The sequence below is a fragment of the Typopeltis vanoorti genome, chromosome 6, assembly GCF_054136105.1.
Source record: "Typopeltis vanoorti isolate ZY-2024b chromosome 6, IOZ_Tvanoo_1.0, whole genome shotgun sequence".
NCBI lineage: Eukaryota > Metazoa > Arthropoda > Arachnida > Uropygi > Thelyphonidae > Typopeltis > Typopeltis vanoorti.
The window spans coordinates 101,915,129-101,932,700 of record NC_143554.1 but is presented as its reverse complement, the minus strand read 5'-3'; the positions used below and the strand labels follow the sequence as shown (position 1 = coordinate 101,932,700).

Here is a 17,572-nt window from a genome sequence, read left to right as displayed (position 1 = left end):
GACATGACACATTCTGGCTATATGCTATTTAAGCTATTATGCTATTCTGGCTATTTAAGCAGAAAGGTGGCCTGCAAGATGAACAGTACAAGGCACAGGCCAAAACAGTAACTAGTGTAGTAAGAAAGGCAAAAGCAGATTATGAAAAGAATTAGCAATGCAGGCTAAAGAGAATCCCAAACAGTTCTTTTGATATGCTGCAGTAAAAGAAAGAATGTAATATGGCAGAATGATTTTAAGGAATTCCAATGGTAGGGAGGTAACTGAATCAGTTGAAATAGTAGAATTACTAAGTGAATACTTTGCAAGATATCATCCAGGTGGAGATATTGCAGTAACGAGAGAGAGAGACAAAGGCTTATATATGCACTGAGGTAAATGAAATGGAGGTGCATAGCATCTTACAGAACCTTAATATGAATACAGCTGTGGGAATGGATGGTATACCAACTCGAGTTTTAACTGTAGCGCGAGGGAATTTTCAGTGCCCTTGACCATATTGTTTAATCTACGTCTCAGCTCTGGGTTAGTCCCAAGTGGGGGTGGAAAGAGGGGAAAATAGTTCCATTACATAAAGGAGACTAAGACTGATGTAGGAAATTACCAACCAATCAGCATATCAGGAGTTGTCAAAGTATTGGAAAAGTTGTCAAAGTATTGGATAACTTACCCTTCACAAAACCATGTGGCAGCATGGTTTTGTGAAGGGTAAGTTATACCTCAGTAACTTGCTCATGTTTTATAATATAGTGACAGATGAGTTGGATAAAGGTAATTGGATACCTTTTAACAGGATATCACATGGAATTCTAATCAGTAAACTGCGGCATGTGGGGGATGCATATAGAGTTGGTGAGATGGATAGGAGGGGTGTTTGATGGAGACATATCAAAGCGTAGTTTATTCAGGAGTAGAGTCCAGAAGAAGACTTGTGACTAGTGGCATGCTGCGGGGTTCTGTTCTTGGACTGCTACTGTTTAATTTGTTCATTAATTATATAGTAAAGGATCTGAGAGGAACTGTTCAGTTATTTGCCATTGATACAAAGTCGGGTAGAGCAATAGTTAATACAGATGATGTCAAAATTTTGCAGGATGATTTGGATAGGTTGGTAGACTGGGCAAAGGAGAATGGATGTCAGTGTAATGTGGCAAAGTGTAAGGTTGTGCAATTTGGAGTGAAAAGATTACCAACTGTATTACCACATTGTTGGAACTGCACTCCAGGAAATTGACAAATCCAGAGACTTGGTGTGTTAGTGGAAAGTTTAGGGCACATAGCAAAAGTAGCTCAAGTAGCTCATCAGATCACTTGATTACTGTAGTATATTTTGACGAGCAGAGACAAGCAGGTTATTGCAGATCTGGATTGCAGGACTTCTTGTTGATGAAGAGGAGGTCGAGAGGATCCAGAGGCAAGTGACCAAGATGGTAACAGAGTATCATCTTGGTTGCTCACCTTGGTTTATCTATGAAATGAACCTTACGAGAACAGGTCGAAGATTTGTGGATTACAGAAACGGAAGAGGGGTGATATGATTGAGACATACAAATTACTGAAGGGTTTTAAAAGATTAATTCATAGGAAATTTTTCACAACAGGTGTGTTGGTGGGAAAACTAGGGGACATCCATGTGAGTTAAAGTGTAGTTAACAAGGGTGTTAGAACTAGGTTTTTTGCTTGGAGAGTGGTGAACGAATGAAACTGGTTGCCAGAGCCTGTTGTGAGTGCCATGACTGTGAATGAGTTCAAGAAAAGGATGATAGATACAGTGCAAATGTTGGATAATTCTTGACATGATGGTTAGGGCTTCTCTCGATGAATCTAAGGACTCCTTCAACTTGCCCGTAATAATAATAATAATAATAATAATAATAATAATTTTTTTTAAAATTAAATTAAATTTATTTTATATATATATATATATATTTTTTTTTTTAATGAAGAATTAAATGACTAGAACCGAGTTCTAGTCATTTAATTCTTCATAAAACTATGTATGTTAACCGAGTCAATGATCATTCTGTCATATATATATATATATATATATACAGGGTGTTCGGGATAAATTTGACAGTTTCGTAAGGAAAAAGAAAATCTTCTTTGTATCTATTAAATTTAATGAATTGACAAAAAAACATTACAGGCAGAGTTAATTACAATACTATCAACAAGATTTACTCAAAATAACCACCATTAGCATCGATCACAGCTTCAATTCTGCTTCGGAACCTCGAACAAGCTGATGCTACAGTCTCCCTGGGAAGGGCCGCAAAAACTGTTTTAATTTTATCCATTAACTGGGCTTTTGTATTACTGGAAGTGCGATTGGTGTCTTTTTCAACTGCGCCCCATACAAAATAATCCATGGGGTTAAGGTCTGGGGAGTTTGGAGGCCAAACATTTGGACTGGTGAAGTCGTAGAAATTTTCAGACAACCATTTTTGACTTTTCCCAGAGGTGTGGCAAGGGGCCGAATCCTGCTGCCATACATACGGCCTACCATTGGCTACCCTTGTTATCCAGGGCTTGACTACAGTTAGCAACTCCACGAACAAAGCCCGAATTCCAATGCCAGGGTTCTTCAACACCTGTTCCTGCAGATTTGCGAGGAATTCTGCTGTACGAACGCAATCAGATCGTCTGCTAGGGATCTTTCTTCTTGCTACATCCTCGTAGTCACCATTGCAAGTCTCTAGTTCATGCCTGATTATTTTTACTGTATTCAGGGAGCATTGGGCAGCAGTCGTAATATCCTTATTTTGATGGCGGGCACGAATCATCATGATACAAGTTATTCTCTTCCATGATTCAGGTGGGTTCCAGCTATCAATCCTTTCTGATATCTTGTATATGAATGAAGAAGGGTCCAAACTTTTAAATGAAGAGAAGTGTGTGTTAATACATGTAACTTACGGAAAAATATAATTAATTATAAATATGTCAAATTTATCCCGAACACCCTGTATATATATATATATATATTATCATTCATATTTACTCAGTAGAAAATGTTATAAAAAATTAGTTTGAATGACTATATACCGAGAATGAAAAAGAATAAGGTTTAATGTTAAGATTTAACTCCTAGTTTCGTTGAATAAATCAACTTCTTCAGGTATCACAAGCAAAGAATTATATAAAATAACAGAGACATGATAAAATTACATCACCAGATCTAGTAGAAACTTTTCTAAACTATATAAACTTGTAGCATAATCTAATTTTAAACTGTTGAGAGGTGGTTACAGGGTTGACACTGGAGAATTCTTTTGCTTGGTTGAACAGCAGGAAGGAGTGATGACAAGAGGTCATCCCTGGAAGTTACAAAAGGCAACTGTGAGCAAGAGGGTGAGGAGAGGTTTCTTTGCATGGAGGGTGGTTGAACCATCGAATGTATTGCCTGATGGAGTGGTGAGAGCAAGAACGGTCAATGAGTTCAAAGCGTGGTATGATAGACTTTGGGTTTCTTAGGGGGGGGGGGGGGGACCTCCCCTCAATGAATCTTGATAGACTTTGTGTTTCTTAGGAAAGACCTCCCACAATGAGTCTTTTGACTCCATGGAGGCCTGAATAATAATAATAATAATAATAATAAAAGACAATAGTACATTTTAAAACAGGAATGTGTGCTGGAGTTACAATTGAAATTGACTACGTGCGTGAGCTGTGACGAGTACGCCAATACTGGACAGTGGCAATATGTGCATCAGAAAGATTGTAGCTAAGGCTGTTGTTAATATGGGATGAATCGAGGGATATTTCTGTAGATTCGATAATCTTTCTTTCGAGTTCATCATAACACACATGGATATTAGAAGTTTGCGGCCAGTCTACGAGGTGTTGGCAGCCTTCATCTGAGTTAATACAGAAGAGAACGTGGCTAGAGAGAGCACTGGCCCTGGTCCTATTGTAGGATATGTCTCTTTGGTGTTCTTCCATTCGTAAAAGGATGGATTTAGCTGTCTGGCCGTAATATGGTTTGCCACATTCACACAAAATCTTGTAGACTCCTGGATACTGAATAGGGAGATGTTTCACTTTAGGTCTACTTAGTATATATATATATATATATATATATACTAAGTAGATATATATATTATGTGTATGTATATATATATATATATATATATCACCTATCTCTTATCTTTAAACAAAATGGATACTCTGAATTTCCTGTCTAAACGTGCACCACGGAAACTAATAATAATTTTAAAGGTAGCACTCCATCCCATACATTATCACAGAAAAAATTGGCTAAGGTCCTTAAAAAATACAACGTCAGGACGTTCTTCACCTCGCTTCCAAAAATCCGTTCTCTTATCAGCCACCAAAACCTATTCATCACAACCTAAAATATCCAGGTGTATATAAATTATGGTGTGATTGCAATATCCCTTATTTTGTACAAATCAACAAATCTATTGAACAACGTATTGAGGAGCATAAGAGAGACATCTCCTATAAAAGATCACGTGCAACTGCGTTGTCAAGTCATGTTCTTTTCTCAAACAATCCTAATGATAATCTCCAAAGTCACTCCGTTTGCTGGGATAAATCAGAAAATATTTTTCGCTGTGGTGATGAGTTCGAAAGAAAAATCGTGGAATCCAGGGAAATCATCCTGAATCCTGAACACTTAAACAGCAATTTGAGTTATAACATCCCAGATAGCCATACTGCAGTTATTCAGTATTGGCGTTCACGAGAGCCTGCACACACACATGCAATAAACAATAGCGCTTCAGTTAGAACAACTTAAAAAATACAATGTTTTTTGTTTCAATTATGTGTTGATTTTTACCTGTAATTTTCAGTTTTTTAGATGCCTCAATGTTTATTACTATTCTCTTCCTTTAATGAATACCTGATGAAGGCTGTTATAAGCCGAAACTAGTTGTATTATTCTCATAAAAAACTTTATAAGTTACCTCGGTTTTTAAGTCATTAAATAAAAAAAAAAAAAAAAAAAATCAGCTAACGCCTTTTTATTCTTGTATACGGGAGTAGGCGAGGCCATTTAGCCCTATCTAACTTTTGGAGACTGAGTGGGCAGTTCAATCTCCACTGGTCTATATTAAAAAAAAAAAAATATATATATATAGTTCCCAGGAGACAAAACTCTACTTGTCCATTCCAAAGATTAACTAACCCAGGAACTGCTCAAGGAAAGGCCTAGAAAAAGTTCCTCTAGTTGGTGACTAGAATTTGACCTCTAACAGTCTTTCTTCAGGTAATTTAATGCCCTTGAAGCAAAAGAAATGGGCTGCAGGCGCCTAGGATTAAAATAAGAATATAATTTCCTGTCTAATATAATTTACAGTGGGTGGTTTAGTATTATCATCTAAATTTATCTAATTCTTTATATATTTGAACATCAGACATTCCGTACACTTCTTGTCATATGTTTTTTGCATTTACTTAGGGTGCAGCTGGTTAAATCAGTTGATCAGACTACATGCTGATATTATTATCCAAGACTATATTTTTTGTTTTGTCATAATAATATTAATAATAATAATAATATGCTGCACTTTGTTTAGGACCATGAAGCAAACTGTGAATTTGGAGTCCAGTGCCAGAAGTGCTCTTCCAAAGTGAGCAAAAAGGATTATGTTACTCATATGCGCAAACTCTGCCCAAATGCACTGATAAGATGCCTTGCTTGCGAAAATCAGTTCTTGAGATGTAAAATGCCTGTAAGTGTTAAAATAGATTGATGACTAGTTTTAAATATACAAAAAAGTATATACAAAAAACGGCAAGTGTTTATTTTGGTTTATATTAAACTAAAGTTTTACTCTAACACGGTAGTTGTTTCCATAAGTTTCATAATGTACCATGATGTATTTATTGCCTAACATTATTGTGTGTGGGGGAAGGCTTATGTGTTTGTCATACATGTTGATTAATTTTAACAGTATAGATGAGAACATAGATTGATAAGAAAATAACTATTTATTAACTTATTGCTAATATTTCACTGGTATTCTATCCAGCATCTTCAGAGCACAAAAATACGTCTGCACACAGATCCTGTGTGCAGACGTATCTAAAGCATGGTCTGCTAGACCTAATGTGCCATAGCGATGGTTCCTTATGTGGGGTCAGATAAGGGAAATGATTCTTAGATATGGAGAGAATTGAAATACCTCTTATAGACCACAAGCAACAATAGTGTCTGATCTATAGTGTGCAAGATTATAGAAAGACAACAAATTGGAAGGATAGAAAAAAGCAGTAACAAATGAAGAACTGTATAGAAAATTAAACTGCAAAAAAAAGATTCTAATACAGAAAGTAATTTGAAGGAAACTTAACTGTTTGGACATGTCTGCAGAATGGGTAACAGTAACACTATCAAAAGCTTGATGTTTGGTACAATAGATAGTATAAACAGAAGAGGATGGCAAAGCAATGTGGGTAGATGATGTGAAGGAGAAGTGATGTGGTAAGAGTTTACATCATCTAGCAATGGACAGAGAAAATGACAAAGAATGGTAAAAAGTGCATCAGACACTAATGGGCATTGGACCCATGGGAAATGATGATGATGACAATGTGATGACACATTCAAGTCCTCCATTTTCATTTCTTGCCAGCACACATTGAGTGACTCACAACACTGGAATATCATCCAAAGGAACTTAAATTACAAATTAACCCAGAGAAAACAAAACTGAGCATCTTCTTCACTGATAGAAAAAACAGACACAATTACAACTCCCAAATCAAAACATAATACCAAAATAGAAAAATCAGTCTCCAAAATACTTAGGCCTAACCCTAGATACTGAACTGAGATTTACAACTCATATTATAAATATGTCTAATAAAGCTCTTAAAAAGCTTAATATCATCAAAGGCTTTGTGGAACAAAGTGGGGTGCAAAACTGAAGACACTCAAAACTATATATATACGGCACTCATACAACCCACTATGGAATATGCCTCGTCAATCTGGGCTTCAGCTTCTACTAGCTCAAAAGAAAAACTTGACAGAGTACAATCAAGAGCAGCAAAAATTATTATAGGTGCAGTCGCATCCATGAATAATTTAAAAGCTTAACAAGAGTGTGAGCTTCATACTAGAAGACAGAAGAAAACTCTATACCCTAGGTGGGCAAACTGCGGCTCGCTAGCCACATGCGGCTCCCAAAGCTGCTCTGTGTGGCTCCTGAGACAATATTGGTTTTCACTGCCATTTTTCCTAAACTTTTATATTAATAATCTATAGTAGTATAGTACTCATATGTACCAATATTAGAATATTTTATTTCGTAAATTCTTTAAAGATCAGTAAAAAACAGATATTTTGAAACTTTAAATTTTTAGCTTTTAAATAGTACCAGTCATAAGGGTTGTTAACATGGATTTTATTATTGTGTTCATTTGGTAAAAAGTGTTTCGACATTTGATGGCCTTTGTCGCTCCCGCCAAAATTAGTTTCAAAAGTGACTACTATGATTGCTGCATTACCCACTGCCTCCGTTGCCTGGACTCTGTGTCATCACTTTTCATGCAGTTCACACAAGTTACACTCTTGTGGTGGTAGCGGAATATAACTAGTGTAGTGTAGTGTAGATAAGTACTTTTCTGATTAACAAATACTTAAGGTTGATTTCAGTGAAAGTTATAAAACCCTTGTTTAAAATGACTGAGCAACAGAAATATGAACAAGAAAAAGTGTGCTTAACCAACAATGGAAGGACGATTTTGCTTTTACTGTTAAGGTGAAAAGGCTCTGTGTCTTATCTGTCATACAACCATCAGCCACTTTAAAGCCAGTAATTTAAAGCGCCACCATGAATGTAATCATAAAATGTTTGTATCTGAATTTCTTCCTGAATCAGAACAAAACTGTGAAAAACCAAGATTAAATTTGAAATATAATTTAGTCACTCAACAAAATAGCCTATTTTCCCTCTGTAAGCAAAGTGATTTGACTACTGAAGCTAGTTTTGTTATAGCTTGGAATATTGCTCAAAGTAAACTATCTTACAGTCATGGAGAATTTGTAAAAAAGAAATATTACTGATGTGATTGCAATTCTCGCTCCAGAGAACTTAAAACTTAAACAGGCAATAGAACAATTCCTATATTCCGCCACACTGCTGAGAGACGTATTTCTGAAATTAATTCTACAATCGTATGTTTCAATGCAGAATGATCTGAAAAGCTGCGTTGCTTTCAGCTTAGCATTGGGTGAATCTACAAACACTCAAGATATCCCTCAGCTAGCTGTATTTGTTTGCTATGTTACAAATGATGGAAATGTAAAAGAAGAATTCTTAGACTTGATAAGCTTAAAAAGAAACCACAACAGGTATTGACATCAAAAATGCACTTAACAAAGCTTTATTAAATGCTCAACTACCATTGCATAAACTTCTTAGCATTGCAACAGATGGAGTACCATCTATGGTAGGTCAAAATACTGGCCTAGTTGGGTGATTGACACATGATATCAACTATCCTGAATGTCTCTTTATTCATTGTATCATTCACCTTGAGCATTTAGTAAGCAAACACTTCAACAGTGTCATAAATCCCATTTTAGAAATTGTGAATTTCATTCAGAAAAGTACAAAAACACACTGTGAATTTAGAAATTTTACTGAGGAGCTGGAGTTTGAAGAAAAGCCAAGTGACCTTTCATTCTGCTGTATTGTAAGATGGCTATCAACTACCAATCTTTTGAATAAGTTTGTTGCTCTTTTTGAACCAATCATAGCTTTCTTGAAAGAAAAGAAAAAGAAATACCCACAACTAGAAGATCATGGTGGGTACAGGATCTGATGTTCTTTATAGAATTATGCAACACCTCCAATATTTAAATCTGGCACTTCAAGGAAGGAACAAAGTTATTACAGAACTTGCTCAATCAGTTTTCAGAATAAAATAAAACTTTTTCAAAGATATCTGCCAACAAAGAAATTTGAGCACTTTCCCAACCTTAAATTAAGAATAACCGCTTTGGTTTTGATCATCCCCTTGGTTTGCATGACCTGCTGTATTTTGCTCCTTAAGTCAAAGACTCTTTTAAGAACCTTCTCTCTGCTCAACCAACACACATCACTATAATAAACCACATTGCCATGATCCGCTTCGCACTCTTAGGTCAAAAACTCTTGGAATTGACGATGATTCAATTCACTCGCCCTAATAATGTTGACGACAGTCACAATAATTTTCATGACATTCTCAAATCCAATTGTTTTCGTGCACAAATTCTCTTGATGGATTAAACAGTGGTAATGGACAAAATCTTTTCCTTCTAGTTCCGGTTCTTTCGGTAGCAGCGCAACAAACCCTTCGTTTTTTCCCACCATAGCAGGGGCACCATCAGTTACCACACCCCTCAAGGTTGGTTAAGCTGAGATTGAAACGCTGGAGCTTTTTTCTTGGCAGTACCTTTCGTCATTCCCTTCATAGGTATGAATGCTGGCAGTTCTTCTGTCACATTAAATTGTTGATCAAAGCCACGGACAAAGATAGCCAGTTACGATGTATCCTTCACATCTGTGCTCTCATCTAAAGCAAGTGAATATGATGTAAATTCAGACGAAAGTTTTTTTAAAGTTCTTTCAATGTCATTGGCAAGTTCTTCAACACATCGTGCTACAGTTACCCCACACAAACTCGGTTTTTTAAACACTTCCTTATTATTTGGGCACAGAATATCCCCAGAAGTGATAAGACACTCTTTCACAAACTTGCCGTCCAAGAAGGCTTTTGGTTTTTTAGCAATTTTTTCAGCTATTACATAACTTACTTTGACTCACGCTTTGCTCTCTTCCATCTGCCTATTAAATGTACCCTGCTGGTATTTTAAATCAATTTGGAAACGGTTCACTTTGTCCACACGAAGCCGCCCTTGAAAGTGATCGAAATTGGATGCATTCTTTGTCTCATAGTGTCGTTTTATATTGTATTCTTTTGATACTGACACGGACTCACAACAAATTAAACACACTGGCTTATCGTCGATTGGCACAAAAAAGTACAAATTGGTCCACTTTTCATTAAAACCCGACAAGAATCACTTGATTTACGCTTTTTACTCGTAGATGCCATAATGATGGAAGGTGAACCCCAAAAATAATCCAAAATGGCCATGTAACAGTTATTATCCACTGAATATGTTTCATACTAATGAAAAAAGTCTGGCAATATAAAACCACAATAGGCTATGGCTGATACAACGAACCTACGTGTGCTTATACACGAATATCACACTGTTCATGACTGACTGTGGATGAGATCCTCTTGTATTTATATGAAAATAATGAAGTATAGAGAATCTTTGAGATGTATCTGGAAGGCACTAGACAGTGCACTCGAATGAACTACTGCTTCAGCCATGTACCTACGATGTTAGTACTAGTACTTAAGTACCGCTTGGCGCTGGTAGATGGCTGAATAAGCATATCTATTTAATATTTATTTTTATAAGATTTTATGTAAAGTATCGAATGCACAGCATTCCTTGTGAATCTGGAAAGCATCTTACAATTCTAAATACTGCAGTATAGCTTAGTGGCCCGTGGGCTTCATTGAAATTATTTTTTATTTAATCGCGTTTTAATGTTAAGTAGTTATTTTTTCAAAATGGCTGGCGGGCCAAGGCAAAGAGCTCCATGGGCCATAGGTCATGCATTGAAAACCCCCCTGTTTTGAAGGCATGAAAATACAGCCAGATGGTAGTAGGAGCTATGAAACATTCAAGAACTGTCCAAGAGTTGAGCTAATGCCTGCCCATATCTATTCTTGTCCAGCAATTGCTGCTGCTCTAAAGAAAATTGACAATAACCCTGGAGAAAAGCTCTACTCCATCAAAGTTTAACAGATTGCCAAAGTAGTTCTACAGATCCAGTCATATCTAGAAGCTCTTCATTGGACTCGACAACAACAACACATTGAGTGCAGGACATTAGTTACAGTAATCCCTCAATTATCTGACCATGTTGGAAAAGTTTGATTGTTGGATATAATTGAAAGTTGAGTCACATGTTACTGTACTAGAAATTGGACACACTAACTTATATACCATAGGTGACTTTGTAGGCATTCCCCACAAAGTATTCCTGGTGAGATATTTACAGGGTAGTTCACAATTGCTTTCCCCAATCCCCTAATTTTATCCAGGCTCAGGACTGGCGTATGGCTGGGACGTATACATGACTGTAATCAATGTGTGTGTTCACAGGGCCAGTTTGCCTGTTTTGGGAGGATGAAAAACCCGAGTTTCCATGCAAAAAAATCCTCTACCTCCGTATGAGACTGGCTAATTCACCTTTAGTTGAAAGAGACCAAATAAAGGTTCCACATGTCACAGACGACAATCAAACCCAGGTCTCTCTGACCAAAGGGCTTCGTCTATACTGACTGAGCTATGGAGGCTGAACTTATAAGGGTCATTAATTTGAAGATTCATTTATTTAAATTATTATTAGATTAGATTCCTATTCGGAATTAGATTTAGAGTTTCCTATTCGGCTAAGAAACGATATGGGATGTAATATCCCTTAACTTAAACAAGTCATTTATTTAAAGATTCTGGAAAATTGAGAGATGACTATTACGAGAAACTTCAAATAACTGACATTTATATAAGTTATATAAGGATCAGTGTGTCCAACTTCTGGTAATTTCTCTATCACTGCAAAAAACCCAACATGATTAGACAGATCCTTAACAGGCATTATGCTGCTACAATACTGTATAGGTGGCTAGATATTGCAATGTAATAAATATGAACACAGTGGAAATGCAGGATGTTCGGAAACACACTTTGGAATGCTTGGAAATACAGAATGTTTTTGTAACACACAGAAATGCATTTCACCTTAATTTTATAACACAACTCCAATAAATGAATTAAGATGAAACACATTTCTGAGTGTTACAAAAACATTCTGTAAAATGTAGTCAGTATCATTGCCTTTCTGACAAAATTACAGTAAATGTACTGTAATGCATTTTGCACTACTACAAAAAACATTATACTGAGGCCCACACTGTTTAAGCCATATTATGCAGGTGTTGCTGTATGGTAATCTGTAAATTACCATGCGTCTAATGGCAAGTAATTATCATTAGAAAATTTTATCTAAGATATGTAATTATCTAATGGTGTACTGTAATGCATTTTGCACTACTACAAACAGCATTATTATTATTTTTATTATGATGATGATGATGATGATTCAGGCCACCATGGAGTCAAAAGACTCATCATGGGAGGTCCTTCCTAGAACTCCTTGAACTCATTGACTGTTCGTGCTCTCACCACTCTATCAGGCAATGCATTCAACGGTTCAACCACACTCCATGCAAAGAAACCACTCGTCACCCTCTTGCTCACAGCTTCCTTTCATAACTTCCAGGGATGGCCCCCCTTGTCCTAGCTCCCTTCTCCTGTTCCATCAAACAAAAGAACTCCCCAGTGTCAACCCTGTAACTACCTCTCACCAGTTTAAAAGTCTCAATCATATCACCTCTCCTTCATCTATCTACCAAACTCTCCAGTCCACATTCCCTTGGCCGATCCTCATAATTAACATTGTACAGTCCTGAAACCATCTTTGTTACGTGCCTCTGTACCCTTTCCACAGTTAATTTATCCTCTTCAAATCCTTGGGACCAAATTTGAGAACAATAGTCCAAGTGTGGTCTGATCAGAGCTTTATACAATGGAGTGACAACTCGTTTATCTCTGCAGGTCAGCATTCTTCTCAGTATTGTAGCAATCCTCTGGATTACCTTCACCCTTTGCAATATGTTCCCTGAATTTCAGGTTTCTATCAAGCATCATCCCCAGTTCTCTTGTCTCCCCTACTTCCTCCAGTACAGCTTCTACAACAGAGTATACTGCCTCCCATCGATGTATCCTAAACTTGAAGATTACATTTTGCTGCATTAAACTGAAGTCCCCATTCATTTGCCCTATCTGTCCAGTTTATTCAAATCCTCTTGCAACCCACACTGCTTAAGCCATGTTATGCAGAGTATTGCTATATGGTAGTCAGTAAATTACCATGCTTCTAATGGCAAGTAATTATGATTAGATAATTATATCTAAGAGAATCATGATAATTTACTAATTACCATACAGCAATATCCTGCATAGCATGGCTTAAGCAGTGTGTGGGTTTAGTGTAATTGTTGTTTGTAGTAGTGTATAAGAGATTTTTATATAGAATTTTTTAATATAGAGGATATTATCTTAATATTAATCTTACCATAGAGTTGTTTATATTATTTGATCTCTTTTTCTAACAATTTTTTTTTTTAATTCCGAGTGTACCTATATATTATTATATGCACAATTCACTCCGATTGGTGCAATGACCTCCTTTTTTACTATTTCTTTCAGAATCTAAAAAATCACTGACTCAAGACCAAAATACAAAATAAACACATTTAATAAAACAATATATATACACTTCAAACAAATATTACATAACTAACTGCAAATTAATTGGATCCAAGGCCTTTTAAAAATAAACTTACACTTAAGACTGGACTAAACACTTTGTTTTCGCAATGACAAAATGATATTATTACATAACTAACTGCAAATTAATTGGATCCAAGGCCTTTTAAAAATAAACTTACACTTAAGACTGGACTAAACACTTTGTTTTCACAATGACAAAATGTTCACGGCCAGTTTCTCTCTCTGTCAAGGCCCTTTTCCGAAGATATATGACTTTATTCTTCATTTTCACAGGATCCTTTTTCTTCACTCATGTAGCACACATTTAATTCTTCCTGACTTAATTCTGTCTCCTTTCCAGTAGAAATAATAGTTAGATCCGGTGTCCTTAATATAGATGAAACTTCCTAATCAGAGTTTTCTCGAACATTCCTTTAGAATGTAAATAGCAATTTCTTCTTTTATTCACTACTAATGGCTTATTGACAGTCTTAACTCTTTTATTTTAAAAAAAATTACAGTTCTACAATTCCCTTTTCAGAATCTACTATAAATCTTCCAATTAGAGTTTCCTTGAATATTCCTTTTAAAACATCTATAGCAATATTTTCTTTTAATTATCAATACTTATTCCACTTTGAAACTTAATAGTTCCACGATTCCTTTTTCGGAATATACTATTAATTTTCCTCCGACTGTCATATAAAAAAAAACTCAGGTTCCTCTGAATCTAAATATCTGCTGGCCTGTGTTCTAATTTTCTTCCGAACGCTATCGTGTTTATTTCTGTTACTCAGATACCGAACGCTTTCATTGTCAGCTGTCAATCACACACCAAACTTCTAGGCGAGCATGCACGCTCCTTGAAAATGGCAAGCGAGAAACTAAATACTGTATAATGGCTGACATGGTTGTTTCCGTTAACGATAAGAGAATGTCTTCATAAAACACAAAACTTAATATTTTAAACTACTATAACAATTTTTATAAAGTAATACAACTATTCAAATCCAGTAAGTACATAAAACTTTTAATTGCTTTACATATCACTTTTGACAAAACAATTTCCATAACGGACACATCGCAAGTGCATGAAACTAAAACTAATAAACATACTAACATAAACAATATGTAAAAATATTCAGAATTTTAAATTATGATTATTTTTACATCCTGCATAGCATGGCTCTTAAGCAGTGTGTGTGGGTTTTAGTGTAATTGTTGTTTGTAGTAGTGTAAAATGGTTACAGTACATTTACTGTAATTTTGTCAGAAAGGCAATGATACTGAGTACATTTTACATTAATTCATTGTAGTGGAGTAGTAATGTGTTACAAAATTAGGGTGGAATGCATTTCTGAGTGTTACAAAAACATTTTGCATTTCCAAGCATTCCAAAGAGTGTTTCCGAACATTCTGCACTTCCAGTTTGTTGATATTTATTACATTGAAATATCCAGTCACCATACAGTATTGTAGCAGCATAATGCCTGTTAAGGATCTGTCTAATCATGACAGGTATTTTGCACTGATAGAGTAATTCTCTGTTTGAGCTAAAAGCCATTATATTAATGTTCTGCTCAGTGGTGTTTCAATTAGTACTTAATATTTTTGGCATGCATGAATCACACCATTTGAGGTCTTGCCATTAGAGTGTTACACTTTTCATTGTCAAAATTGATGATCGATAGAAACCTGAAATTTAGGGGACATATTGCAAAGCTAGTGAAGGTAACACAGAGGATTGCTGCAATAATGAGAAAGACACTGACCTGCAGAGATAAAAGGGTTATCATTCCATTGTATAAAACTCTGATCAGACCACACTTAGACTATTGTTCTCAGATCTGGTCCCCAGGATTTGAAGGGGATAAATTAACTGTGGAAAGGGTACAGAGGTGGATAACAAAAATGGTTTCAGGACTATACAATGTTAGTTATGAGGATTGGCTGAGGGAGTATGGACTGCAGAGTTTGCTGGATAGAAGAAGGAGAGGTGATATGATTGAGTCTTTTAAACTGTTGAGAGGTGGTTACAGGGTTGACACTGGGGAGTTCTTTCGCTTGGTTGAACAGCGGGAAGGAGTCATGACAAGGGACCATCCCTGGAAGTTACGAAAGGAAACTGTGAGAAAGAGGATGAGTAGTGGTTTCTTTGCATGGAGGGTGGTTGAACCATGGAATGCATTGCCTAATGGAGTGGTGAGAGCGAGAACGGTCAATGCGAGTAAGAAGTGGTGTGATAGACTTTGTGTTTCCTAGGAGGGACCTCCCTCGATGAGCCTTGATAGACTTGTGTTTCTTAGAAAGGACTTCCCATAATGAGTCTTTTGACTCCATGGAAGCCCGAATAATAATAATAATAATAATAATAATAACTAACAAATTAGAATAATCTAATAAATTTAAATTTTATTTGTGTACTTTTCTAAATTTGGCATTCGAGAGTTTTGTTAAAAAAAGGGGGGGGGTTCAAATTGCTTTTAAGCTTTGTTAAAATTATAATAATAAATTTATATATTAATTCAGAGCAAGGATTTTCAACTTTTTCAGAATGACAGGCATTAAATAATATTCTATAGAATCAAACATGTTTCTCCATGTGCCAACAGCCACAAAGTTTTGTATTTTATTTTGAATTTGGACACATCCATATGCTTGTAAATTTTAAAGCAGCATTGTCAGGTTGACAGTCCTGCTCTTTTGAATAGTTATATCATAGAGTTTGGAAATCTCTGCTCTGTTGTGTTATTTGGGATAAGACTAAGTTAATAATTACCTGTTAAAGACATAGATATATAATTAACAGCAGTTAAAGGTATATATTATGAGTATATTTTATTATTATTTCTTTTAGCATCATGAATCAGTATGTGATTTCGTTCAAGTAGAGTGTAAGAAATGTGGAACAAAAGTGCCTCGCATGAATTATGATTACCATCTGAAAAATATTTGTCAGCAAGATTTGGTGAAATGTGAATCATGTGGAGATATGATCCCTGCAACTGCTATGTCTGTAAGTTTAAAGAAGTCATGTATCAAAAAGAAATGTTTGTATCTTTTCTGTAAATCAATAATAAACATGGACTTTTCTTCCATGTATTTGATACTGAATTTAATAGTTTCCATATTATATATTCTATAACTTCATTATTCTATAATTTTCACCATGTGACTAACCATAGAGCCTCTGTAACTCAGTCAGTATAGAAAAGCTGTTTGGTCGAAAAGAGACCTAGGTTTGATTCCTGTCCATGACCTGAGGAATCTTTATCTGGTCTCTTTCAACTAAAAGGTGAGTTAACCAATCTCATACAGAGGTAGAGGGTTTTTTTCACCTGGAAACTTGGGTTTTTCGTCCCTAAGAACAGGCAAACTGACCCTGTTAACACACATGGATCTGCAGCCATAAGACACCCAAGGAATAAGGAGTAACCAACCTATTCCATGGGATTTTGGTTTTGAAAACCTGCGCGATGAAGTGTGGGTCTACGCGTGACCTTAAATCAGGAAGGACTAACCATGGGCAAGCAGTTTGTTATTCATTGACAGACAGGTCTAAAGAATTTTTGTATTGGCAAGCAATTGAATATTAAAATAATAATAATATGCAGTGATATATCATCCAATAATCCCTAGCCTTAGTAACATCTCACTGATGTTACTAATCTCATGCTACTCTAGTTCATGTAGTATTTGCTTCCTTCTGGGTAGTATACAGCATCATCCACACTGGTGTAAAATAGTGATAAGATGCTCATTTTTTTTCACTACATTCTCTTCATTGCTTACTACACAAACAAATTCAGCAGTGTCACCTGTCTGTAATTTTTCTTGTTATTCAATTATTTTTTGTACCAGTGACCAGTTTCACTACATCTTCTTCAATGATGACTTTGTCATAATCACAATCCACCAGTCATCTGTCTATAATTATCAAGGCTTGATAAAAGCTCATCTGCTTGTCCCTTACATGTGAAAATTTTTAGGATGACTAAAAAAAATCAGAAGAGGAGTTTCAGTTTAATCATCAGTTTTACATAATGCTGATTCTGTTGCATGTTTTATTTCATAAATAAGTTTTTATAATTTTACCTTACTTATGGCATCTACCCACCCTTTGAAATATGT

The 17,572-nt window shown here is 35.8% G+C and overlaps 1 protein-coding gene across 1 annotated transcript in view; it reads left to right on the top strand.

Moving 5' to 3' along the window:
• Window positions 1–17,572, top strand: part of LOC150105763 (uncharacterized) — a 167,830-nt gene that overhangs the window by 82,387 nt on the left and 67,871 nt on the right. Inside the window, exons 4-5 of the mRNA XM_090394549.1 lie at window positions 5,544–5,699; window positions 16,299–16,457. Coding sequence (XP_090250675.1) covers window positions 5,544–5,699; window positions 16,299–16,457 — 315 coding nt within the window. The remainder of the gene's footprint in view (window positions 1–5,543; window positions 5,700–16,298; window positions 16,458–17,572) is intronic.